Below are 22,208 nucleotides of genomic sequence, written 5' to 3'. Positions count from 1 at the left end.
ACATTTACAGGCAGCACCGCCCAAGGACTCATGCTTGTGTAGTAATCAATCTCTGATCTGCTCGACATGGAGGTCCTTCCTCGTTTTTTTGATTATAGGAAAAGAATAGTATTGGGTTAGGAAGTTCGAAACTCAGAGATGCGCAGGTTTGTTATGTCATACAAGCGTAGTAATATCTCTCGCAAAGACATGTCAAGCTACCGACCCTCAGAATCACACATGCGACAAAGCTGTGGATGTTTTCAATCCACAGAACGAGTCCAGAAGACAGAACGAAGTCATATTTCCTATGGTGGTATGTTTCGATAAACAGTGCGAAGCAATTTTCCGCCGCCTCATCGTTTTCTTCATCATACGTTTCGGACATGAATATGCGCTGTGCATATTTTGAAGGTTTATCCGAGCCTGAGACAGCAGAGGACAACATCGGATCTTGCGCCTATTTATTTTATGATGAATGTGAGGAGCGTAGTTAATGAGTTTTGAAGTCGACGAACATGTCTTTATATCGCTGAAGGATAAAAGGCCACATGATCTTGATGTGAGCTGTTACCAACGAAGGAAGAAATCTGGATGCAGAATGCAAAATGGCTGCTGTGCTCTCCAAAAATGAACGACCTGGTTTATAATGTAGCTTTCTTCGACGAGCAAGACATGCACAATGGCTGGGTCGTTTTTCTTTTCCACACCGCAGCACACCGCAGCACATCGTCGAGTCCAATGGTGATTGTTCTGGAGCTCGTGGAGAGAGTCTAGAGACTTTCCGGTAGATCAGAAGAACGGTAGGTGGACTTCGAAAAAGACAAGTACTGCGAGGTAGTGGTTTCGCTCTTTGCCCATAAAGCAATCGCAAACGTTTTTTGGTACAAAGCAATATGTCTTTCTTCCTCGACCCTTTTGGTCGTCCCCGACCGATAGAAGCATAGCATTGGTCGAAGCGAGTTTTGATGTGGTGGGCGGCGCTTGTGTCGACGCATTATAAGTATGCACTGGCGATTTCGGACACACTTGGTCACTGCTCCATGGGAACGGGAAAACTCTGATTTGGAACGAGGGGAAGGACAGTCCATATGAAGTATCTCGGCAATTTTTAGTGGATGGTTTGTGACGATGGGGGTAGAATGCAGGAGAGATGATTGTAGATATTTATACTCATTGAGTCCGGGGGTCGGCACGTGTGTGCAGTCCCGGCTAACACCCAAGTACTGTAAAGTCTACCACCGTACCAGCCATGTCTATCATAGTTTCGCGCTTGCACTCATGTTTGTCGTCGGTGCCTGCTCGATCAAAAAGCCTGCAAAGAATTTCGCAATACCATCAAAGTCATCCAAAGTCGTCACCACCGAAACATCTATATACCATTAGCATGTCCGTCTTGCAGTTGTCATCAACTCAAGGTCACTTACATTGATCTGGCCTTACGATCACTACAGCACCCACATCCGGATCAACACCGTAAATCTTGTAAGCGTGTCCATGACCAGAGTTGTAATGTTCATCGTCAAGGTATGTCTTGTGAAGATCTAAAATATCCGTCAGCGTGACATGTCTTCCATGATGAAGAAGGCGACATACCACGTATACCCCACTTCCCACTCTTGGGCCAGAAGTAGTCTGGTATGCGCTCTTGTTCGGTGTCGCGGAACTCGCTACTCAGCACGAGGATAGGTTCGATAACGCTGTCGATGTGTTTCGCCGTGGATGTATATCTACGCGCAGTTGATTCGAGAGCTTTCGCTAGCTATACAGTTTTAGTACGATGAGGCAATTTCAAAGGTTGGGAGCCATACCTTATCCAACCGCCTCTGATGCGCCGCTTGATTGACATCCCCAGCAAACACGATAACTCGCCATCTTCCATCACTCTTGAGCACGCCTTGCAACTGCACAGCCTTGCAATCGCAAAATCGTATTACCTGCGCACTTGGAAAGCGCATCCCCACCGTCACTGCCGTAGCCTTACTACCATGGCTCCGCATCCCACTAGTGACCATTGAGTCTTCGTATCTCGCGGTAAAGCCCGCCATATAACGCCCACTCTTCGTGAAGTAGTCGGCAAACTCACCCTCGTATTTCTCCTTGCGGCTGAACATTTTGGCGAGCTCCTTGTCGAATGCGATGAGATCGGCTGCTGTCTTGCTGCGTTCGGAGACGTATGTCGAAAGCAGAGATGGAGGTGAGAGACCGGATAGGACGGATCCTAGCTTCCAGCCAATGTTGTAGCCATCCTGGAGCGACACATTCATCCCTTGGCCTGCTTTTGGAGAATGCGTGTGGCAGGCATCGCCAGTCAGAAAAACGCGGTCGTGAGCATGAAAAGCAGAAGCGAGACGCTGCCCGATACTATATGCGCTCCACCAGAATACGTCTGCAAAGTCCATGGCATACGGCGCAAAGATCCTTCGAGCCTGGTCTTGCAAATCGGCCAGTTTCACTTCCTTGGGATGTACGCCTGCGGGTAGTTGAATGTAGAATCGCACTAGCTGGCCGCCCTCGCGCGGAATGATGAGCAGGTTGCCAGCTGCGCTGTGTATGGTGCATTTACGACGAATGTCGGGAAATGATGTGAGCGGGTAGATATCCATAACACCCCAGACGGTATCGGAGGTGTCGCCCAGCATGCGAATATCGAGGGCTTTCCGGATGGTGGAATGTGCGCCATCGCAGCCTAGGACGTACTTTGCTTCCCAGACTTCCTCTTTTCCATCTTTCTCTGCAGTGACTTTGACGCAATGCGCGTCTGGGTCGTTCTTCCTCTTCTCGTCAATGTCCACAGCTTTGACAGCCCATCCGTACTCGATGCCATTGCTTGTGCCTTTTTGCCACTTCCCCTTCTCTTTCAGCACATTCTCCATCTTTCCTAGCATCAAACCATTCATACGCGCTTGGTTGAGTATCACATGGGGTAGATGACTCAATCCTCTCTCGGTGTCAATAGATCTGCTCTTCCTCTTGATACCGGCTTTGGCATTCCCGCTGCGATCTTCATCGACCCCCCAAAAGCACACTTCCAGTATGTGATACGCTTCTCGTAACAGCTCTTCTGATAGACCGAATGATTCGTAGATCTCTACTGTACGGACTTGAACGCCATCTGCTTGACCAATCTCTAACGGCCCGGATCGTCTCTCTAGAATGGTAAAGGGTATGTCGAAAATCGCGAGCCAGGTTGCTGCAAAGATGCCAGCAGAGCCAGAACCGGCGATGAGAACGTCCGTCTTTGGCATCGCGTTGCTGTGATTGCGCTCGATTATCGTCTCTCAGGACGTTGGTAGACTACAGTCCGAGACCGCGAATGATGTAGATGACGATAAGTAATTATGTACAATGAACGACTAGTCGACAGGCTAAAAGGGACAAAGGACTCTAGTATACGGGAGTGCGAGATCTGATTGTAAGATGGGTGCTCAACGGATGTCGCATGTCTGCCGAACGCGATGTCCGAAGGTGTATCGGGCATGCGGGGACGCACATCGGCCCACCCATTAGCGTATAATGACCCAACAGCGAATCCGGGGAAGGAGCCGGATATTTGTTCTGCCACGATTTGCGAGGAATTGCGGAAACAGTTTTATTCTCAGATAATATAGCGAGAAGAGCTCAAGCAATTGTCCTGGCGTCGTGGAACGGGAATGGGTAGTCGTTGTTCCATCATCACACATGGTGCGCAATCGCGAGGAGGCGTCGGCCCGGACATCACAATGCGCGAAAGGACGACTTCGGTCGAGTCAAGAGAGGTGGTATTACTATATACTATATAAGCGCTAAAGATGGTCGTAAATGCGTCTGCGTAAGGCTGTAAGGAAGCACATTACCAGGTGCTTTCGCAGCCACTGTATCCTCCCAAGTCATTCCATAAAGGCGCCGAAACATTTTGCCGAAGCATGTATACGCCATAAACTCCATCCCATGCGTATAAAGGTATGTGAAAAACAGATATCATTGAGGGAAAAACAGAGGCGAGAGGTTATCGTAAGCTCAGTGGCCAACGGCGGAGTAGTGCGAGTTGCGCGGGTGGTATGGTTGCTGATATAGTGATGGCTCGTACTCGGATTGCTGGTACATAGTGCCGCGCTTGTCTTCGTAGTCCAAGGGCTCTTTGATCTCCCAGTTGTGTTGCTTGACGCCGACGGAAAATTCGAGGTCTTCGCGAGTGATGGAATCCCAGTACTATGTAGGTGTTAGTGTCGATGGACATGCGATGTGGTAGAGGGTGACTTGCCTTGTAGACCATCATGACTGCGAGCAGGTTGCAAATAGTGGCGAAGAAGAGGCCATCGATGTAGTGCTGTACTTGGTCGCAGATGGTGTCGCTGAAGACGTAGAGGATGACCTGACCAATAACGAAGAAGAAGATGCCAAACGAAATATCACCGAGTGGCCAGCGGTCTTCAAGGGTTCCAACAACCAGAATAATCTGGCTGACAGCGTAGACGAAGAGGCAAATGGCGTTGACAATGTAAGTAACGACAAAAATAGCTATAGGGTTTCCGGGGTTCAGTCCGGCCCAGCCCTTGAAGGTCAAGAGGTTCACAGCACCGCCGACGATGAACATGACGAGGGTGGAGAGACGTAGTAGCCATACTGATAGTGTTGTGCCGTCTTCGTAGAGCTGGAAACCGACGAAGCCGTTGATCAGCAAGCAGGTACATAGCGCAGAGACGAGGCCGTTCTGGGCGGCAGCGAAGTAGGGGTAAGCGGCAGAACCAGGGGCGGCGACACCGGCATCGAGGACGAGCGATATGATGGTGAGGAAGAGGTAGATGTAAAAGAACGACGTGATCTCCTTTCGGCCTACTGTACGTTAGCAGAAGCTCCCGGGGGATATGCGGCAATGCGCCAACGTACCAACAGCCGTGAACTTAGAGCGCACATGGATAATCATGACGACTGTCATGACCATGGCCAGGATGTGCATAAAGTCGTTGGCCGTCTCGAAGATGAGGGTATTCGCAATCTCGACCGTCCGCGCATAGCACTCGGTCTGAATGCCGACGCCATTATTGATGTCCTGGTGACCCACAAGAGCGCATAGCGGCAGCGGAGCCTTTTCGCAAATCGTCTGAAAGTCGCCGAAGCCCATGTTGGCTGGGGGTGAAACGTGCGATGTCGGTCGGGTTACGGCGGGTCTGGCGCGCGGTGTAGGGCGGAAGCGTGGTGTCGACGACGACAAGTGAGTGAGGTTTGGTAGTCGCGGAAGGTGCAGACGGCTAGCGAGCGAATGTCTGCAAGGTAAACAGTAACGAGAGAAGGCGCAGTGGGGTGCGACGAGGGTCAGGGATACTATGGGGGCGGTTGTCAGGAGTGAATGCGCACTGTTGACAGTTCCCGAGCCGCACTAGTCCCACAATGCAGGTCGTATGCACTTCGGGACTAGCGCCAGCTATTTCCGTCCTCAGAGCTTTTTGCTCTCCACCTGAGCAACACCAGCGATACTTCCTCGTGACTTTCTAGGCTGTAGCCTCTACAGCAGGTGCGCCCATGATGTGCTGGTATCTGGGCATCGAATGGTGTCTTCCCAAACAGAATCTTGATCACACCTACCTCTATCCACGTTTGATCTTAGCAAGTATCAAGATGATTGGGCAGCTGCGCTGCCGTCCACCAATGAGAATACGCATAAATAGCAAGTCCTCGCTCCATGTTTGACCTGCTAGCACGTCTTTCATATCCTCGTTATCGTCGAACACTCCAACGGTTTGCGAATCTCCAGCACCAATCATGTCCTACATTGCGATTGGCACTCGACGGCAAAATATGGGATGACGAATCAAGTCTACGAATGTCTTTGCTCGTTCTGTGGTGCGGTATCACTCAACCACGGCAGGTCGTTTTTCAGGGTCCATGAATGCCTATGGCGCTGAACTATGGTAAAGAAGCGATGCGACCCATCTCGAAAAGTCTTTTAACAGTTGTTTAATTTCTAGTCTCTTTCGCATTCACTCTCAAATCTCAGTCAAACAATTTCCTTGGTGACCTCAGCTCTCAACGATCAAATCACCACTAACATCTCCATGTGAACGCATATCAAGAGCACTTACTCCCCGATTTCCCAAGTCCTCTTGCTCGACCCGCCTTCATGAGTGAAGACCCCAGTATTGAGTGGCGCATCCTCACAGAATTGGCAGCATGGAACAGAAGCAACCCTGCTCCAACTCAACCACCTAATGAAATGGCTGACCACCCTTATCACCGCTCTGCTGAAGCGGCGCTCTCAAGACTGGCCAACTTCAGGACACAGAATCCTCTTCGTTTCATGACCGCTCCAGCAGCCCCCTCGCTATCCCCTGGCTTACCTTCTCCGTTGGTGTCGCTAATCACATCTATACCGCAGCAGTCGCGGTCAACACCAAATATGTCCCAGTTCCACCCTTCGCGCATGAATATCCCGCCAACAGCGTATGCGCCCGCATACGCCTCCGCCCATCAGACATCACACGCGAACCACATGCCGCCCCCTGCTACACAGTCGCCCTCTCTGCGACCATCAGAGCCGCAAGCGTACGGACCACTGGTCCATCCCGAACCGCTCGCGTGTTTGACTTACAACATGGTCTACGATAGAGTTTATCTGGTTCTCCGGGATAACCTAAGCGAGTGGTGGACAAAGAATCCAGATGCGCTACAGAATGTATCCCGTAAGCCATCTCCTCCGCCCTCCATGTCCCTTCTCTTTCACTAACGCGATCGAAAAACAGAACGTCTGGCTGGTCAAATCAGATTTAGCGGTCAAAGGGGTATGTTCGGACCAGATGGCATCCAGTCACTCAACCGGATCAACATGTTTATTGGGCGAGAGGGTATCTACCGCTACCTTTGTCTCGCCGTGCTTCCAAACCACGGTGAATTATCGACCCTCCTCAAGGGCGACCTTTGCGAAAAGGACGGAAACGATCCCATGTACGATGAGGAATTGCTGGCAATGTGTAAAGAGGGCTTTGATAAGGTCGCTGTGAGGCTGCATGCAGACATCGTCGTACAGGATGAGTTGAGGCGGGCCAGAACAAGTAGCCATGGGGTGGCGGTGCAAGAGTGATTGACATGGGGTGCGGGTAATGTTGGGTGAACCAAATATGTAAGAATAATGTCGGCGCTCGTAGGTATGTTGCACATAGGCCGGATCACAGAGACGTACGAAGCTCTCTTTCCTAATGATACCAATGTATGATTGTCCACCTCAGGAAGGGCAGGGTGATGGTGTACATTTACAGTTCCTGTGTCGTGATTGTGATAGTTGGCTAAGGGCAAGATGCCGCTGACGAGTGTTCGGGTTTTTGCTCAGGGGATTAATGGCACGCCTGAGAGATCTGTGGGGCCATTGATCTTGTGATTGGTTGGCTCGTAAAAGCACGTGATGAAGTCCGGTCATCGATGTCATGATTGGCTGCGAGCGGTTCAGAACACCATCGCGCCTGCATCCTGTACCGCATCCGATAGAATGTTCTCATGCGTCCTCATCATGGACGTGTCCTCTACCACTACCGTTGCCCTTGGCTCTTATCCAGCATGTCGTCGCAGGGCGGTGTGCGGGTTCAGTCTCGCAAGCGCAGTCCCAAAGTGAAAACAGGCTGCCGGACATGCAAGTGTGTAGTAGATGCCTTGACTGTTGCCAACTCCGACTAATTGCTTTTAGAGTACGACACGTCAAGTGTGACGAGACAAAGCCGACATGCCTCAAGTGAGCCGTTGCATCTGTATTTGCAGGTTGCTACAGTCGACTGACGTAGCTAGGTGTACGAGTACCGGCCGCAAGTGCGAGGGCTATACATCAAGCGGCGGTGCCTTCCAAGTCCACATTTGGAGTTACAGCCAGACACCCGGTCCGCAAAACGCGATATCCACCTTAGGCGACCTTGGGGATAGCGCACGCTTTCTAGAGTTCTATTACCACTGCGCCCGCCCTGCGCTGTCGACTAGTTTCGACAAGGAATTTTGGTCGCGCATCGCAATTCAGATGGCGCATTCGGAGCCTGCTGTGCGTCACGCATTGGTGGCTCTGGGTGCTCTCTGCCAAACTGAGCCAGGAGATATGAAGCATGCATGCTCGAGATTTATTACAAATCGCGATCGTAAGGTCATGCTGTCACACTACAATCGATCTATCAGATGCTTAGTCGATCGCATGAGGGAGACCACTTACTCGCACGAGCTTGGCCTCGTCATTTGTCTTCTATTCGTTTGCATCGAATTCCTCCAAGGCAACTATCACACCGGCCTTACCCATTTGAACAACGGCTTTAGATTGATAGCCGCGCGCCGACGGGGACTAGCAGGGTACCAGAATCAGTCAGCAGGCATTGCTTCACCTAGCGGCTCGAGATCTTCACAGAGTGCGATTGAAGAGACAGTTGTACCAATCTTTACCCGCGGCATGGCGCAAGATCTGTTGTATGGATTCAAGGCTATACAAGACTTGGAAGTACCAAGTCCAACACCAGCGATGTACAGTCGTACCCAATTCCAAAGCCTTTCAGAAGTGCAAAGAGTCTACTTCGAGCTCCGCAACGCAACTATCATCCATCTGTATATGATGGGTCGCAAAGCCATCTTTCGACAAGAGCCTAGCAACGACGCTTATAATGAAAGAGACAATCTTGTGGCATGTCATCGTATCTGGTATGAGAATATGCGGCGCTTTGAACTCCACCATAAGCTCTCCGATGAAGAGAGCATTGCTGCTAGCGCACTCAAAGCTTCTTACCACACTACCCTTGTCTATGTCTCATGCTCAGCAAGCGTTATAGAGAAAACGTATGACGCTTACCTGGATGACTTCAAAGAGATAGTACGTAGCGCCCGGGAAGTCATCGATCTCACACCGCCGGCAAAACCCAACACCGCTCATTTTACACTCGACATTGCGATTATACCACAGCTGTACTTTGTCGCAACCCGGTGTCGCTGTCCCACCACTCGGCGAGAAGCAGTAGCACTTCTGGAACGTAATCCACCCCGCGAAGGTCTTTGGGATGCGCAGCAACACGTCGTAGTGTCCAAACGAGCGATCGAATTGGAAGAAGCTGAAGTTGACCCACGTACCGGCTGGCCGGTCGAGGCGACGAGGCTATGGAACTGTATCCCGAAGGCCGGGATGGACCACAATGGTGGGTTTTGGGTGGCGTTTATCCCAGCACGATGGATCGGGATACTTAATGCGGACGGGACTCAGAAAACCATGTACGAGTATTTCGTCCTATAATCATGGTTTGATGCAAGAAAGTTTTCCAAAATACAGATCCGGTATTCTCGGCATGTACATCCCGCTTTCGCTCGTTTGCAATCATAGATTTTGCTCAACATCAGGTATCGTTATTATGACAACGAAAACAATCCTACCAGAATGCCTGCGGAGAGTAACGTCAATATCTATCCCGTGGGGTAAGAAAGCTACCATCGGTAATGTTACATCTGCCATCACTGCAATCGCAAACAAGCAGCAATGCTCAAGGGGACAAGCGGTGGAGGTGCGCAAGACATCGCAGCAAGCAAAAAAGCATATATAAACTTTGTTCCCACTATCGAAAAGTGTCTGCCATTCATTATATACCAATTTAACACACAAACACTGAGCTGCAAATGATGGCCTCCAGTCCCATCCGACAAGCATTCGAGAAGATCCTAACAGACAAGAAGAATCGCGGCCTTCCGCCACTCGAGGCTGAAGACTATGATCACTTCCTCGGTAAGTTGCTTTGTCAGTTGCACCTCTTTGAACTTGGCTGACGCCTTCTAGCCGCCGTCGCATCGCTCCTCGCAAACCCAGCCTTCATCGACGAACATAGCTGGCAGACGCAGACACTTGAGCATTCTATCAGCCGCCCCACCTTCAATGCAGTGATCAAGGAAGATTGCGAGACCAAGCTTGATGTTCGGCTCGAAGTGGGCGAGGAGCTCGATTCTAGTGGCAAGGTAGTGTTTGTGGGCAATGTAGTCCGCATCACTGTAGATGGGCATGTGCTGGCGAAGGGCAGGAGCAGCTTGTGGGCCGCTGATGCGCTGCTACTTGCATTGAAGAAGGTTGTCGCGATGGCGGGGCAGTGGGAGTGACCGGGTTATGGGATACATCGAGCTTACTGGCGTGTGTTGGCTATCGTGACTTTCGATGTAGTATCCTCCTCTGTTTGTGGCTCTGAAGCGAAGCTGGGTAGGTGTGACTCCAGCTGATAGTTATGGAGTAACCAAAACGATGATGTATGAAATATCCTCTAGCACTTTGCTGGTGTGCGTTGAGATCAGCTGGCCACCCCTTTGTTGTAAGTTAGTTGTAGCTCACATAATGATTATCAGGACCGCTTGCCAGCAAACGAAACTATTGCATAAGACGCTGACCTCGCCTGCTACATGTTCCCTTACACGCAAAGGCTACCGCGAAGTCTTAGCATCCATGGACGAAAGAAAAGACAACATCCTAATTCAAGATCGCCTCGACTATATCTGCAAAGCCGAAAACCTTCCGATCTTCACGCCAGAGGATCATCAGATTTATCAGTCTTTCTGCAGTAAGTATAGGACATCTATGATCCTGATACTCTCTTAATAGATGCAAAGGGGACATCATTTATCTGCTGACCCTTGGGCACTCGAGGTCAGCGACACTCCACTCCCCGCTGAAGCAGATCTCCTCGCCTCAGTCGCTAGTCTGAAAGAAAATAGAAGCTCGCGTAAGGAAGATGCTGAGAGGCAGACACAACAAGATCCTGACAAACCGTACCCCAAGGGTTTTGATGCATCCAAGAAAGAGAGTGTGGATCGCATCGCTATCAAGATTCAGCCGCAGCTGTGGGAGAAAAACAATGGAGAGATTAAGATACTGGGATACGATGCATGGGTTCAGGTCGACAATCTACTCCTCCAAAAAGTTACTTCAACAGAATCTTCGAAAGACGCGATGAGGAAGCTTTTTCAGGCGATAAAGCATTTGGCGTTTCGTCATCATGTGTTCTGGTAGTACGAGAATTTGGATCCACAGGACTATGACGACTGGGATCCGGCGACCTGAACCTGAACTGACGAAAGAAGGGGGAGCGGGACACTTGCAAGCATCCAGGACTAGTGTGTGTCAAAGATTGTAGTGGTTTCTAGCTTGAACAACTGACTTCCGAAAACATCGTCATCACGTGCATCCGCTCATGAGCTCTTGCTTGATACCATGACCAGTTTGTCAGTTTTCACCGCCAGTGGTGGGCAAGCCACATGGATGCGGCCACGGGTGATGCTTGACAGCAAACATAGGTAATATGTAATAAGCGTGGCACTACAAGTTGCCAGCTTCAGCTGCTCGCAGATCGAAGCAGAATCGTAGGATCCATGGAGACGAAGCAGTTCAGGTTCAGATCCCTGTCGTCTCTCGAGGCACTCTTGATGGGAAGATTAACAGACTACGGGCTTCCTGTCTTAGCACTGAAGGATCGCCAGAGGTTTGTTGGTAAACTCAGCATTTCCAAAAGATAGATACATGGTTAACACTACGAAAAGATGATCTTGTCTATCTCCTCGATACAAAGAGAAAGAACATACCGTTTTACCCCTGGAAATGCGATGAAAAAGTCGGGACTGCACCCACGCCATCAACTTCACCTGCTCCAGCCCATTCACCAAGTTCGCCGAATGGCTCTACATCTCTGGATGCATATGGTATCACTCTACCTCACAACGCATCTACAGATACGGTCTATCCCGCCAATCTCGATCCATCCGAGGAACAGAATAACGATCGTATATTCATTACTATGGGAAAGCAGGACGTTGGTGAGTCCTGTAGTGATATCGAAAAGGAGATATTCGCGGACATGACTTGGGGATACGACTATGTTGCTCGGCTCAAGGTTGATGAGTACACACTCGTGAAAGGTGCGGCAGAGGATTCTGAGGAAGAAGCAATGAGCGAGCTGTTCAGACACGTAAATATCCTCGCTAACGATTACCGTCAGATGGAAAAGGAAGCAAGCTAGATGTATGAGGAACGTGTAAAGATAAAGAAAGCAAAAGAGACGCGGGATGCGGTATGTGAGGCCTTGAATTCTGGTGCGTATCGTCAAGGGCAATGGCTGTTAGGTTGACGTGAGAATTCTACGAAGTTCATCAGGTAATGCACCCTTCACCTCATAGTGACAATGTGATTCAGCAACGACAACGTGAGAATGAGACTGGTATAACGGGAGAAGTGAAACATAGCTTGATCATCGTTTGAAGGGCATAGCCCCCTCAGAGTGACACTCGCCCCACCCGGACTGCCACGAGCATTTCGCTAACCACGACCTTTGGCTCACTCAATCAGCGTGATCACCGAAACGGGTACAAGGATCTACAGAGAATACTGTCAGACTCGACGCAAGAATCAGACCCGCGACAAAGATGAAACTCCGGCTCGTCATATCACCACGGCGCGCTCCCCTAGGAGATCTATTGCGTAACCATCTCCAGGGTTTGCTCGATAAGTTACCAGGCAGATTGCCATCATACAATCGAAAGCAGCTTCTGGGTGAGTGGGCATGTCCGTATACTTGTATGGCTACTAACAGCGGCTGAAGACGACCTTTGCTTCCTCTTGCGCAGCCCTCTCTTCCTCTACGCCATAAGTCCGCGACTACGTCACGCGACAAATCCGCTGAGAGTCGACGGACTGATCAAAGCAGAAGACATCAACATATACGCGCTGAACATGATGATCGTACGCGACGACAGTAGCTGGGCGACTCAACTACTATACGGCGGAACTTCACTCATCGAGGGACGGCAATACATAACGACGAAACAGGCCGGCTTTGCGCAAAGCTTCCACTGGTTCCGCGACGAGGCGAGATTCTTGAACTGTGAGTTTCATGCTCGTGAGCTGGCCGCAGCGGAGGCGCTGGGTATTGCTGTCAGTATGAAGCCGGCAGTGGTTAAGCCCGTGCAGGTCGATCTCCGCCAAACTCGTGCCAGGGCTGCGGCCCAGAAGCAGCGTCGCATCGTCAAGCTGAGGATAAGGTACCAAATGATCCATGGTAGACCAGTTCTTATGAAGGGACCGAGGTAGGAGAAGGACGAATAAGGCGCGTCGTGGCAGGAAAGCAGAAGTCGAGCTGGTCTGTTACTTGGATCCAGTCATTTCAAATCGCGTTCCAGCATCACGACATGAAAGAGCAGCTCAGTAAGGTGTTGCGCGCACGATGTTGTGGTGTGACTCCCGCTTGAACGGTGAGAAGGTGTACCCGTCGTTAATGCACACTGTTTCTATCTCTTTGGTATCAGCGCACAGGACAACTGAACATAAATACATCACATCTCGCAATGCACATGCATAACGTCATCGTTGATATGAGCACAAAGCCTATAGGAGGAGCAGGAGGGATCGCGACTGCCCACAACAATCCTCACTAACAACTCCAACGTGGAAGCGATTGCCTTGCCAGTCCCTTTTGCCTCCAAGTATCCTTGTGAATGCCTCGGTGGGTGTCCTGCTGACATGTAATGAATCCAATCCGCGATACTACCGCTGGATGTTCTCCGTGAATCTGGGTGAAAATATTGCTAGAAGTGTTCAACTAGGCAGACACAATGTGTCGTGCTTCATTAGCCAGCACTGTCTGATGGATAAAGCTTGGACCCCGAGATTCTGCCGAAAAGCCCCACACATGAGAGCCGTGCGACGCTACGCGAGGTCACGGGATCACTAGCGCGCCAAGGCCACAATGCCTATATAACACCGCGCTCCCTCGTCCTCCTGTTCTGTTCCTTAGCTCTCTTTGCCTTTTGGCTTAGATCAAGTGTAGTATCTGTTCTTTTCAGTTTAATCTCTGAAACTTTCCTACGGGAAAATTCAAGATTATCCTTATTTTTGAAATCAGCCGGAGAGGCTCTGGGCTTGCTCATCTTCCCTGGCACAGTGTCGCCAGTATCACACTACTTCTGGCAGACGCGAACCTACCTTTTCATTGAGTGTTTTCGCTTGCGAGAACCTTGAGGAAGAAGTTCCTTTATGTGATGTTTGAGCCGGTCAGTACCTCTGGTCACGTGGTGCAGGCAGCAATACTGATATGCATTGTAACTATGAACCATGTCTCGGTAGCAAGTAATGTAGAAGTCCAGCTCAGATGTATGGCTTTGTGTATAGCTTGCGGTCTTATCAAATGAAGCCGCGTTCCTGTGTAGCTGGGTCGGTGGCGCGTATATGCACCGCCGCTGCTCTCTATATGGGCCATACCATGACGCAAGGATAATTGGCTCATGAGACGTAAAGCTCTGCTCTTTTGTTCTGTAAATATTTTCTGAGCGACCCGGAGTCCGAAATGTGCACTTGTAGTGAGACAGCGGCAACTTTGCGTGGTGAACAGTGAGAGGCCGAAATTTCGTAGCTTGTCGTGACGAACAAACAACGACATCACCTACACAATCTTCTTCGCAACAACATCTCTACATCTATTCACACTTCAAAATGGCATCCAAGTCAGGCATGGTCAACCCGGCCATCTTCCAGGATCTCCAGGCGCGCGTAGACGAAGACACCGCCGTTCGGGATGTGAGTGACGCCTGATAGAGCTGCACGTGACAGCGTACTCACAACGCGACAGGAGCTGCGCGACATCATACAGGCACTCGAGAAGCACAGTAGGCACCTTGAAATCAGTGCATAGGCTTTTCTAATAGATCCCAGACCGCAATGTCTCGTTTGTGCTGTCAAGAGCCCATTCGACACCGGTGAACGAGCGTGAGTGGTATGTCGCAGGTCCAGCAATATCACGCCTAATATGAACACAGTACCCGATATTCTCAAGGCTTCTCAGGAACCGATTGACAATGTAATCGCCACTGTCGGCCAGCTGTCGCAGGCTGCGTCAAAGATGCCGTACTACAAGTTCAACAACATGTGGAGTCGTCAGATGCAGGGCGCGGTAAAGCCCACCAGGCACCCAAGACCCGTGACGACGAAGCTGACAACATAACAGTGTGAGAGTGCTTTGTTCTGGGGCTGGCTCGGCGGCTTCAAGTATGATGGCGGTGAAGTACAATGCGGCCGTCTGTTGACCATCGAGGAGCTCGGCGAGATCTTCAAGAGTATGCTCAAAATCCCGCTTCATATACGCACGGCTAACGCGGTCAGTTCCCGTGAACCTCAAGGACCGCGATGAGTTCCATCTCTCGCTCGAAGAGTACCTTCATTCTCTTATGACGCTGGTTGAGGAATTGACACGCCTTGCACGTAACGCCGTCACGCTGGGTGATTACGAGCGTCCGCTTCTCATCAACCAGTTCGTCAAGGATCTGCACGCGGGTTTCCAGATCCTCAACCTCAAAAATGACAGTCTGCGCCGCCGTAGCGATGGTCTGAAGTACAGGGTCAAAGATGTCGAGGATGTAGTCTACGATCTGTCGTTGAGGAACTTGCTACCTAAGAAAGCAGAGCAGAAGCAGTGAGAGGACCGCAGGGTGTTGCAGTAGGAGCGCTGCGTCCATCGTCACGAAGTAGATACTCGTCTCATGGAATTCAGAAGCCGAAGCGAACAACGGGAATCTACATACAAGACTAGTAATCTGTTCTTCCCCAAACGCTTGTAGTCCTTGCTACAAACCATGGAGGTGCTCGAGTGGTGATGTGACATGTGTCCAATGAGCGCGCAGCACGGACAACATCACGAAAGTTTCCGACCCGCGACATCCCTCCGCAACCACCGCGATTGCACCAACCCAACAGGCCAGGCGCCACTTCCGCTCCTTTAGACGCCCATCGTAAAGCCTTGCCCTGCTAGTTGACATCCGCATCGTACTGACAACGCCGCACACCGCCAATCCTCTTCTTTCATTCGCAAACATGGCCAGCACGACTGTCATCAACGCAAACGCGACATCCAAGGTCCAACCTTCTACCGCACCGCCAATCGAGCCATTGAAGAATGACTTGGCACGCACCTACACGCACATTCACCCGCTTCTTGTCCTTTCCGTCTATGGCCTCAAGTTCAATGCATTGGTTGCCGACCCGGTATCGACGCTCTTTAGCACCCTTCCGTACCTCGCCGTGCTACAGATAGCGTTCGTGGCTGTATGCCTACCACCAACTGGAGGCGCACCCAAGAAGCCCACCGAGAAGAAAGCCAAGGCTCCTGGCAAGCCGGAGCAAGGGGGTAACTCGAAGCTTGTGGTACGTGTACTCTACGACTTTTACACCCTACACTAAGCCTGCCACGGCCGATATTCGAGAAAGCAAGACTGACAAACGATACAGCCGGCATTCCTATCCCTCCTTCTTGCCCTGATCGCTGCAACCCCGCTCCTGACCGCTACCCTCGTCCTCTTCGGCGCGCCCGTCTCCTCGCATTACTGGCATACTCTCCTTTGCGGCGCTCACATTGCGCTTCTCAGTACACTTCCCTTGGTATACGTACACGGTGTAGACGGCGAGACCTGGAGGCAGATTGTCGCGCTGCTTCTGCCGATTGACGAAGTCTACGGAGGATTGATTGGCACTGTGCTTGGTGCATGGCTGGGCGCTGTGCCTATTCCATTGGACTGGTGAGTACTTCTACACATGTCGACACCGGAAAACATAGCTAACCGACTACAAGGGACCGCGAATGGCAAAAATGGCCCGTCACCATTGTTACAGGCGCTTACATCGGATATGCAGTCGGCAAACTGCTCGGTGGCACGCTCCTGAAGGGTACCAAGATCATGTTTGATTAGGTGCTTCGGATCACGAAGGGTTATGCTCTTGTGTTGCTTCATAGGTTTCCCAGGCTTCTGGATGGTATGCAGGACATGATAAGTCGTTGTGACCGTGGCACCCAAACAGATGGTAATGGTTTTGTACTTTCGCAAAAGAGGCCTTCCAAATTGCAGACGCGATGGCGAGCGATCAGGCCCAGCTACCTATCGTTACGACGTCAATAGGGTCAGCTCGCCCAGATCAAACAGTTATTTCCAGAATCGCGCCAAAATCATTGAAGTTTACAAAGTCGATCGCAGTTGCCTGCTCCAAAAAGGTGAAATGTGGACACTGTAGGTGCTGATAGCGCCTCGAGGCGAGGCGTAACATTTCGTAGCTCTCGGAGCTTCGACCGATGCGAGCTTCCTCCACCAAGGCCGAGCTTCCACCCGGCATTCCCAAAGCAGCAATCCCGGCGCAAACACATCAATCTCCCCAGGTTCCAGTAACCCACCTGTATTCCACTTGACTGAATGCAGTATACCCAAGCTGCGAAATCTAGGTTGACGAAGCTTCGGGTTAATCTGAGCGCGTAAACGTGCCATTAGACGCGTATGAGGACCGAAAAAATGACTTGACGGGCGTGATGGGGTGCCACGAGCGGGGTCCGCGGTCATAATGTTGATCGAGGCGGGGGATGCGGGGGATTGTTTAAAAGGCACGATGGCCGGCTGAATTGATGGTATGTCGCGTGGCTTGGTCTCTTGTTTTCATCCTCAGAATTCTGAGCCGTGTATATCTTTGTGTGTTCGACATATTTGAGGTATGTTGTTCCTTCAGCTACCATTCCAGACTACAACTGCCAAATAGTATACGGCATGGGTCTCACTCGCTGACAACCTCAGATCTTTACGTCATACACATTCGGGCGCGTCGTCAAGATGTCTAGAAAACATTTCTTCCCCAATCCCGAAGGCGTGGTCCTCCATAATCTCCGCTCGCTATGCACACGCAACTCCCACATGGCGCTCGACGAGGCCAACCGAGTCGTTTACAATCTCTCACACCCTCCGGACCAGGTCACTATCATATCTGGTGGTGGCTCAGGCCATGAGCCGGCGTGGTCTGGCTTCGTCGGCGATGGCATGTTGTCAGCTGCTGTATGCGGTGACATCTTCGCTTCTCCCAGCACCAAGCAGATCATGGCTGGAATACGGAATGTGCCGAGTAACGAGGGCGTTATTCTATGTATAACGAACTATACGGGAGATATGCTACATTTTGGTCTTGCTAGAGAGAAGGGCCAGGCATTAGGATACAAAGTCGACGTTGTATGCATGGCAGAAGACGCCGCTCTGGGTCGCGAAAAGAGTGGCAAGGTTGGAAGGAGGGGTTTGGCTGGCAACTTGCTAGTTATCAAGCTTGCTGGCGCCGCATCACAGAAAGGCTGGGCTTTTGAAAGGTGTAGGAAGATTGGCGAGTTGGGTAACTCGCAATTGGTCACTATCGGGACGAGTCTCGATCATTGCCATGTTCCAGGACGAGACGCGTTTGAGAGTGTGCAGGATGATGCTTGTGTAGTTGGTATGGGTATTCATAACGAGCCTGTAAGTCCCTTCGACTCGATTCGAGCTATACAAGTATCACAGGCTGATTGATGCTAGGGTTTACGAACCATCTCCCCAATGCCTAGCCCTGAAGATGTCATCAAAGAGATGCTTCGCTACCTCCTCGATCCATCCGACTCCGACCGCGCATTCGTCACCTTCAACCCCAACGATAACGTCGTCATGCTCGTCAACAACTTCGGTGGCCTCTCAAACCTCGAATTTGATGCCTTGGTGAATCTCGCTCTGATAGCCTTGAAGCGCGACTGGAAGATCGTACCAACACGCATCTATGCTGGCGTACTAGAAACCTCCCTTAACGCCCAGGGCTTCAGCATAACACTCGGCAACATGAGCGGCATGGCAAAGGCCATGGATCTCAAAGACGAAGATGTCATGGAACTGCTAGACGCACCTACAAACGCTCCGGCCTGGCCAAAGAACGGTTACCAGCCCCTCAAAGTCAACAAGGAAACAGAGGAGCTACGCAACAAAGCCAACGCCGCTGCAGCCGACAAATCCGCGCTCCACAAGGGACCCGCTACACCACCCTCTTTCATCCCCGCTCTCCGCACAGCATGCAAAGCAGCGCTAGAAGCAGAACCCACAATCACACAATACGACTTACAGATGGGCGACGGTGACTGCGGAGAAGCTGTGGCCGGAGTATGCAAGTCCATCCTCGCCAATGTCGACGCCGTGGAAAGTAACCCGCCACCCATCCTCGCCTTGCTAGAAAGCATAAGCGAGAACGTCGAAGATGTCGGCGGCTCTCTCGGTGCCATTCTGTCTATCCTCGTCACCGCCTTCACAAACGCGCTGTCAAAAGCCACTCTATCACAAAACGCACCACTGGATATCTCGACGCTGGCGTCTTCCGCATCGATTGCGCTCGAGAACCTGAAGAACTATACTAGTGCACGGGAGGGCGACAGAACGGTCATGGACGTGTTGATTCCTTTCATCAACACATTGGCTGAGAGCAAGGATTTGAGTAAGAGTGTGGATGTGGCGGAGAAGAAGGCGGACAGTACAAAGGATATGAAAGCCAAGTTCGGGCGGGCGACATATATTAGTGAGGATGGGAGCGAGAGAAGTAAGATCCCCGATCCGGGGGCGTATGCGGCCGGGGTTTGGCTAAGGGGCTTGGAGAAAGGTTTTGGTGGGTCGTAGATGGGAAGGCAGGTTGTTCAGACAGCTGCAGCAATTGATCACTACTTCTTTAGGTGGATAAAAAAGACCGTTTGGAATCCTAATATACCATAACGTTAAGGTATGCTCACGTGCTCAGATATTACTCCGCCTGGGCGCCACGGATCCGTGCATTGATGCAACTGGCTGACAAAAATACCTGCAAAGGTAAGGGTGCTTAAACGGTCCGATATCAAAGCTCCGGGTGTCAGTAACGCGTTAATAGTGCTCACGCCTTACTACGTCAAACGGGAGTAGTTAAAACCATATGGTGTTGTAAATCCGACTCCTAAATCCATTCAAGGATGAGTGACGTACAGCGGAAACAGTATAAGAAGAGAGATGGGGGCAAATAATACTTGGAACAACACGCCGTTATCTGTCTCACAAGCATCATACATTCATCATGTCCGCTACACTCAGTTCCACTCGCTCTACTCCTCTCACCTTGCAAGGAAAGGTCGCCATCATTACTGGTGCTTCCCGGGGAATTGGAGCTGGTATAGCACTAGAATTGGCGCGTAGAGGCGCAAAGGTAAGTGTCTCCTAATGTCAAGAGTGAAGAAGCTGCCGTAACTCTAACAATGCAAACAGGTCGCGCTTGTTTACACATCCCCCAGTAGTGAGGAAAAGGCCAAGACGATCGCGTCCGACATATCAGCTTTAAAAAATGGTAGCAAAGCACACATCATCCGAGCAGATCTCAAAGAACTTGAGGCTCCTACAGCTATCGTTGCGTCAACCAGGGAAGCATTCGGCGACAAGATTGACGTCCTGATCAACAATGCCGGTGTACTTTGGGCAAATCCCATTGGGGGGACAACCCTTGAAGACTACACGGGAATGTTCGACATCAATGTTCGCGCACCACTATTTTTGACTAAGGCTGTGGTTCCTCATCTTCGTAAACCTGGACGAATCATTAACATATCATCCGCTGGTTCGCGCGCCGGCCCACCCAACCTTTCCATCTATGCCGCGTCGAAAGCAGCCGTCGAAGGCTTGACAAGAAGTCTTGCACATGAACTAGGAGATGAGGGCCATACTGTTAACTGTGTTTCTCCTGGCTCGGTAGAGTCAGACATGCTGGAAAACCTTCCAGAAGAATCGAGAGATTATGTGTTGAAAGGCACGGCAGTAGAGCATCGTGTGGGAACTGCAGATGATATCGCGCAGGTTGTATGCTGGATAGCAAGTGAAGACTCAAAGTGGATCTCGGGACAAACGATATCGGCTTCAGGTGGTTTCATGATGTTGTAGCAGTATCCAAGGCTGCCGCTGCCGTTTTTACCAGAGCCTCACGAATGCAGATGTCTAGCTTTGTCTTAAATTACGGGGTTTCTGCTGTGTAGCACGACAACACGAAGTGACATGGCGCTTGATAAAAGACTACCGCCGACCACACCCCCTTGATATGCGACAAAGCCTCTATCTCTGCTTACCACTAGACCTCAGTACCCAGAAACGCTCTTGTCTATATGTGATATTGACGCTACCTAGGTAGGTCGGGTAAAGAACAGGCATCACGCAAAGTTCATAGTATGAGTAACAATAGAACTGTTTACACTGTGAACGCGTTTCTCTAGTAATCACGACTCAATAAAGCGTTCGATCGATGCTTTTCTGCTTTTATCTTGCGCGAGAAAAGCCGCTTGACGCGTGAGAGCGACGCGGCAATGGAAATGTCACTGGTTGTTGATACCGAATTCTAGGTGTAGAGACGTTTGTGATCATATTTTGTATCAAATAACCAGACATTCTATGTGCATAATCACATGCGCACGTACGTTTCCCATGCAAAACAGTGTGTTCTCGCGCTGGAGATCGAGCCAGCTGCACGAGGGCACCTCGGTGTCGATATTAGCAGGCATAGAAGCCCTCCAGTTCTTCTCCCACTCTTCCAACGTCCATTTGCGGCCCTGACTTACGAGCGACTCTGTATCCGGCATTTGGCCAATGTCAAAGTTGCAACTGACTGGCGATTGGCCATTTGTCATGGCGCGTAAAGCTTCCGGGAAACCATCCATGATATACGCGCTGTTAGGCCTTATCTTCCACCAATCTAGAGGGGCTTGCCAGATCCTACGGTCAGACAAGCACGCTTCAAAGGCGATTTGCCATGCAGCATCGCGTTTGGCCACATCAAAGATGCGTGTCGATTGTGTCGGAGTAAGATCACCATCGATGACCATGCGGAAGGATTGAGGTGGCATCCCAAGGGAATGTAGGGACATCACTTCCATGATCCAGCTGGCGATGCAGCCCTATTCGTCGTGAATCCCCGACGTGATCGAGTCGGCCTGCGCACAATCGCACGCCTTTCCCCCCCAATGGTAAGGTCGCGGGTTTTCGTTGTCTATCAACAAGCCCGATGCGGCTGGTAGTGTCGCCTTCCAGAGATCGACTCGCTCGATTCGTAGCTTTGGGTTGCGTTGACAGAACGGGATAAAGCCTTGCGCGTGACACTGGGGCCAAGCCACGGCCCTGTTCTCTTCATGTACTACAATCTTGCGGATTTGAAGTTGCGCAAATCGAGACATAGAATTCAGGAAGGATATTGCTACACTTGCTGCCGAGAATCGGTATTTGAAGCGATCACGATAGCGAATGTCATTCCGGTTTATGTCGTCGACTCCGTTCTCAGGTCCTAGAACATGCTTCATAGCCATGATATCCTCTTCAGTTGGTATCTTCCATGGCATGTAGTTGTACACTATTACCTCTCTGGGATCATCATATCCGCTTTCCTTTGGCGTCCACCTGGGCGAGTTTTCTGTCAATTTGAA

At 50.7% G+C, this 22,208-nt stretch overlaps 12 protein-coding genes across 12 annotated transcripts; 8 read left to right on the top strand and 4 right to left on the bottom strand.

Moving 5' to 3' along the window:
• Nucleotides 1-1,151: 1,151 nt before the first annotated feature.
• On the bottom strand, nt 1,152-3,607 carry CC77DRAFT_984487 (thioredoxin-like protein). Its single transcript, XM_018536176.1, has 4 exons — nt 1,791-3,607; nt 1,576-1,741; nt 1,407-1,523; nt 1,152-1,351 (listed from the first exon to the last, which is right to left on the bottom strand). The coding sequence occupies exons 1-4, from the start codon at nt 3,225-3,227 to the stop codon at nt 1,239-1,241; spliced, it is 1,833 nt and encodes a 610-aa protein (XP_018388938.1). The 5' UTR covers nt 3,228-3,607; the 3' UTR covers nt 1,152-1,238.
• Nucleotides 3,608-3,721: 114 nt separating this feature from the next.
• CC77DRAFT_1092832 (chitin synthase export chaperone) lies at nt 3,722-5,232 on the bottom strand. Its single transcript, XM_018529650.1, has 3 exons — nt 4,849-5,232; nt 4,223-4,794; nt 3,722-4,170 (listed from the first exon to the last, which is right to left on the bottom strand). The coding sequence occupies exons 1-3, from the start codon at nt 5,081-5,083 to the stop codon at nt 3,979-3,981; spliced, it is 999 nt and encodes a 332-aa protein (XP_018388937.1). The 5' UTR covers nt 5,084-5,232; the 3' UTR covers nt 3,722-3,978.
• A 732-nt stretch (nt 5,233-5,964) lies between these two features.
• On the top strand, nt 5,965-6,746 carry CC77DRAFT_722505 (hypothetical protein). The gene has a single exon (XM_018532904.1). It carries the CDS (start codon nt 6,080-6,082, stop codon nt 6,680-6,682), a length of 603 nt encoding a protein of 200 aa, XP_018388936.1. The 5' UTR covers nt 5,965-6,079; the 3' UTR covers nt 6,683-6,746.
• CC77DRAFT_1018327 (hypothetical protein) lies at nt 6,694-7,093 on the top strand. The gene has a single exon (XM_018524594.1). It carries the CDS (start codon nt 6,782-6,784, stop codon nt 7,034-7,036), a length of 255 nt encoding a protein of 84 aa, XP_018388935.1. The 5' UTR covers nt 6,694-6,781; the 3' UTR covers nt 7,037-7,093.
• Nucleotides 7,094-7,506: 413 nt separating this feature from the next.
• On the top strand, nt 7,507-9,199 carry CC77DRAFT_1006856 (hypothetical protein; the record flags this gene model as incomplete). Its single annotated transcript, XM_018523444.1, has 4 exons — nt 7,507-7,583; nt 7,634-7,678; nt 7,732-8,785; nt 8,876-9,199. The coding sequence occupies 4 exons, from the start codon at nt 7,507-7,509 to the stop codon at nt 9,197-9,199; spliced, it is 1,500 nt and encodes a 499-aa protein (XP_018388934.1).
• A 3,155-nt stretch (nt 9,200-12,354) lies between these two features.
• On the top strand, nt 12,355-13,151 carry CC77DRAFT_1092828 (hypothetical protein; the record flags this gene model as incomplete). The annotated part of the gene is made up of 2 exons (XM_018529649.1): nt 12,355-12,481; nt 12,531-13,151. The coding sequence occupies 2 exons, from the start codon at nt 12,355-12,357 to the stop codon at nt 13,016-13,018; spliced, it is 615 nt and encodes a 204-aa protein (XP_018388933.1). The 3' UTR covers nt 13,019-13,151.
• A 784-nt stretch (nt 13,152-13,935) lies between these two features.
• Nucleotides 13,936-15,544, top strand: CC77DRAFT_1018320 (Translin). Its single transcript, XM_018524593.1, has 6 exons — nt 13,936-14,500; nt 14,553-14,589; nt 14,636-14,689; nt 14,740-14,873; nt 14,928-15,036; nt 15,083-15,544. The coding sequence occupies exons 1-6, from the start codon at nt 14,417-14,419 to the stop codon at nt 15,394-15,396; spliced, it is 732 nt and encodes a 243-aa protein (XP_018388932.1). The 5' UTR covers nt 13,936-14,416; the 3' UTR covers nt 15,397-15,544.
• Nucleotides 15,545-15,790: 246 nt separating this feature from the next.
• CC77DRAFT_1059196 (hypothetical protein) lies at nt 15,791-16,662 on the top strand (the record flags this gene model as incomplete). Its single annotated transcript, XM_018528207.1, has 3 exons — nt 15,791-16,120; nt 16,205-16,491; nt 16,545-16,662. 3 exons carry the CDS (start codon nt 15,791-15,793, stop codon nt 16,660-16,662), a joined length of 735 nt encoding a protein of 244 aa, XP_018388931.1.
• A 903-nt stretch (nt 16,663-17,565) lies between these two features.
• CC77DRAFT_929939 (dihydroxyacetone kinase) lies at nt 17,566-19,404 on the top strand (the record flags this gene model as incomplete). Its single annotated transcript, XM_018534137.1, has 2 exons — nt 17,566-18,231; nt 18,289-19,404. The coding sequence occupies 2 exons, from the start codon at nt 17,566-17,568 to the stop codon at nt 19,402-19,404; spliced, it is 1,782 nt and encodes a 593-aa protein (XP_018388930.1).
• A 275-nt stretch (nt 19,405-19,679) lies between these two features.
• Nucleotides 19,680-20,685, top strand: CC77DRAFT_984479 (dehydrogenase with different specificitie; the record flags this gene model as incomplete). The annotated part of the gene is made up of 2 exons (XM_018536175.1): nt 19,680-19,957; nt 20,017-20,685. The coding sequence occupies exons 1-2, from the start codon at nt 19,829-19,831 to the stop codon at nt 20,680-20,682; spliced, it is 795 nt and encodes a 264-aa protein (XP_018388929.1). The 5' UTR covers nt 19,680-19,828.
• Nucleotides 20,686-21,164: 479 nt separating this feature from the next.
• CC77DRAFT_1092823 (hypothetical protein) lies at nt 21,165-22,004 on the bottom strand (the record flags this gene model as incomplete). Its single annotated transcript, XM_018529648.1, has 1 exon — nt 21,165-22,004. The coding sequence occupies exon 1, from the start codon at nt 21,663-21,665 to the stop codon at nt 21,165-21,167; it is 501 nt and encodes a 166-aa protein (XP_018388927.1). The 5' UTR covers nt 21,666-22,004.
• Nucleotides 21,573-22,004, bottom strand: CC77DRAFT_1018318 (hypothetical protein). The gene has a single exon (XM_018524592.1). The coding sequence runs from the start codon at nt 21,960-21,962 to the stop codon at nt 21,687-21,689; it is 276 nt and encodes a 91-aa protein (XP_018388928.1). The 5' UTR covers nt 21,963-22,004; the 3' UTR covers nt 21,573-21,686.
• Nucleotides 22,005-22,208: the final 204 nt, after the last annotated feature.

The sequence above is a fragment of the Alternaria alternata genome (assembly GCF_001642055.1).
Source record: "Alternaria alternata strain SRC1lrK2f unplaced genomic scaffold CC77scaffold_5, whole genome shotgun sequence".
NCBI classification, from domain to species: Eukaryota; Fungi; Ascomycota; class Dothideomycetes; order Pleosporales; family Pleosporaceae; genus Alternaria; species Alternaria alternata.
This window is presented reverse-complemented; position numbering and strand designations above follow the sequence as displayed.

Excerpts from the sequence above, each read along its gene's own strand:
- CC77DRAFT_1018327 (XM_018524594.1), top strand. The coding sequence starts at position 6,782 with ATGTTTATTGGGCGAGAGGGTATCTACCGCTACCTTTGTCTCGCCGTG.
- CC77DRAFT_1092832 (XM_018529650.1), bottom strand. The coding sequence starts at position 5,083 with ATGGGCTTCGGCGACTTTCAGACGATTTGCGAAAAGGCTCCGCTGCCG. Across the intron at positions 4,795-4,848 it reads CTCTAAGTTCACGGCTGTTG|GCCGAAAGGAGATCACGTCG; the intron begins GTACGTTGGCGC and ends AACGTACAGTAG. Across the intron at positions 4,171-4,222 it reads CAGTCATGATGGTCTACAAG|TACTGGGATTCCATCACTCG; the intron begins GCAAGTCACCCT and ends ACACCTACATAG.
- CC77DRAFT_984487 (XM_018536176.1), bottom strand. The coding sequence starts at position 3,227 with ATGCCAAAGACGGACGTTCTCATCGCCGGTTCTGGCTCTGCTGGCATC. Across the intron at positions 1,524-1,575 it reads TGGGAAGTGGGGTATACGTG|ATCTTCACAAGACATACCTT; the intron begins GTATGTCGCCTT and ends CGGATATTTTAG. Across the intron at positions 1,352-1,406 it reads GATCGTAAGGCCAGATCAAT|ATGTTTCGGTGGTGACGACT; the intron begins GTAAGTGACCTT and ends AATGGTATATAG.
- CC77DRAFT_1018318 (XM_018524592.1), bottom strand. The coding sequence starts at position 21,962 with ATGTCTCGATTTGCGCAACTTCAAATCCGCAAGATTGTAGTACATGAA.
- CC77DRAFT_1018320 (XM_018524593.1), top strand. The coding sequence starts at position 14,417 with ATGGCATCCAAGTCAGGCATGGTCAACCCGGCCATCTTCCAGGATCTC. Across the intron at positions 14,590-14,635 it reads ACAGGCACTCGAGAAGCACA|ACCGCAATGTCTCGTTTGTG; the intron begins GTAGGCACCTTG and ends AATAGATCCCAG. Across the intron at positions 15,037-15,082 it reads GCTCGGCGAGATCTTCAAGA|TTCCCGTGAACCTCAAGGAC; the intron begins GTATGCTCAAAA and ends TAACGCGGTCAG.
- CC77DRAFT_722505 (XM_018532904.1), top strand. The coding sequence starts at position 6,080 with ATGAGTGAAGACCCCAGTATTGAGTGGCGCATCCTCACAGAATTGGCA.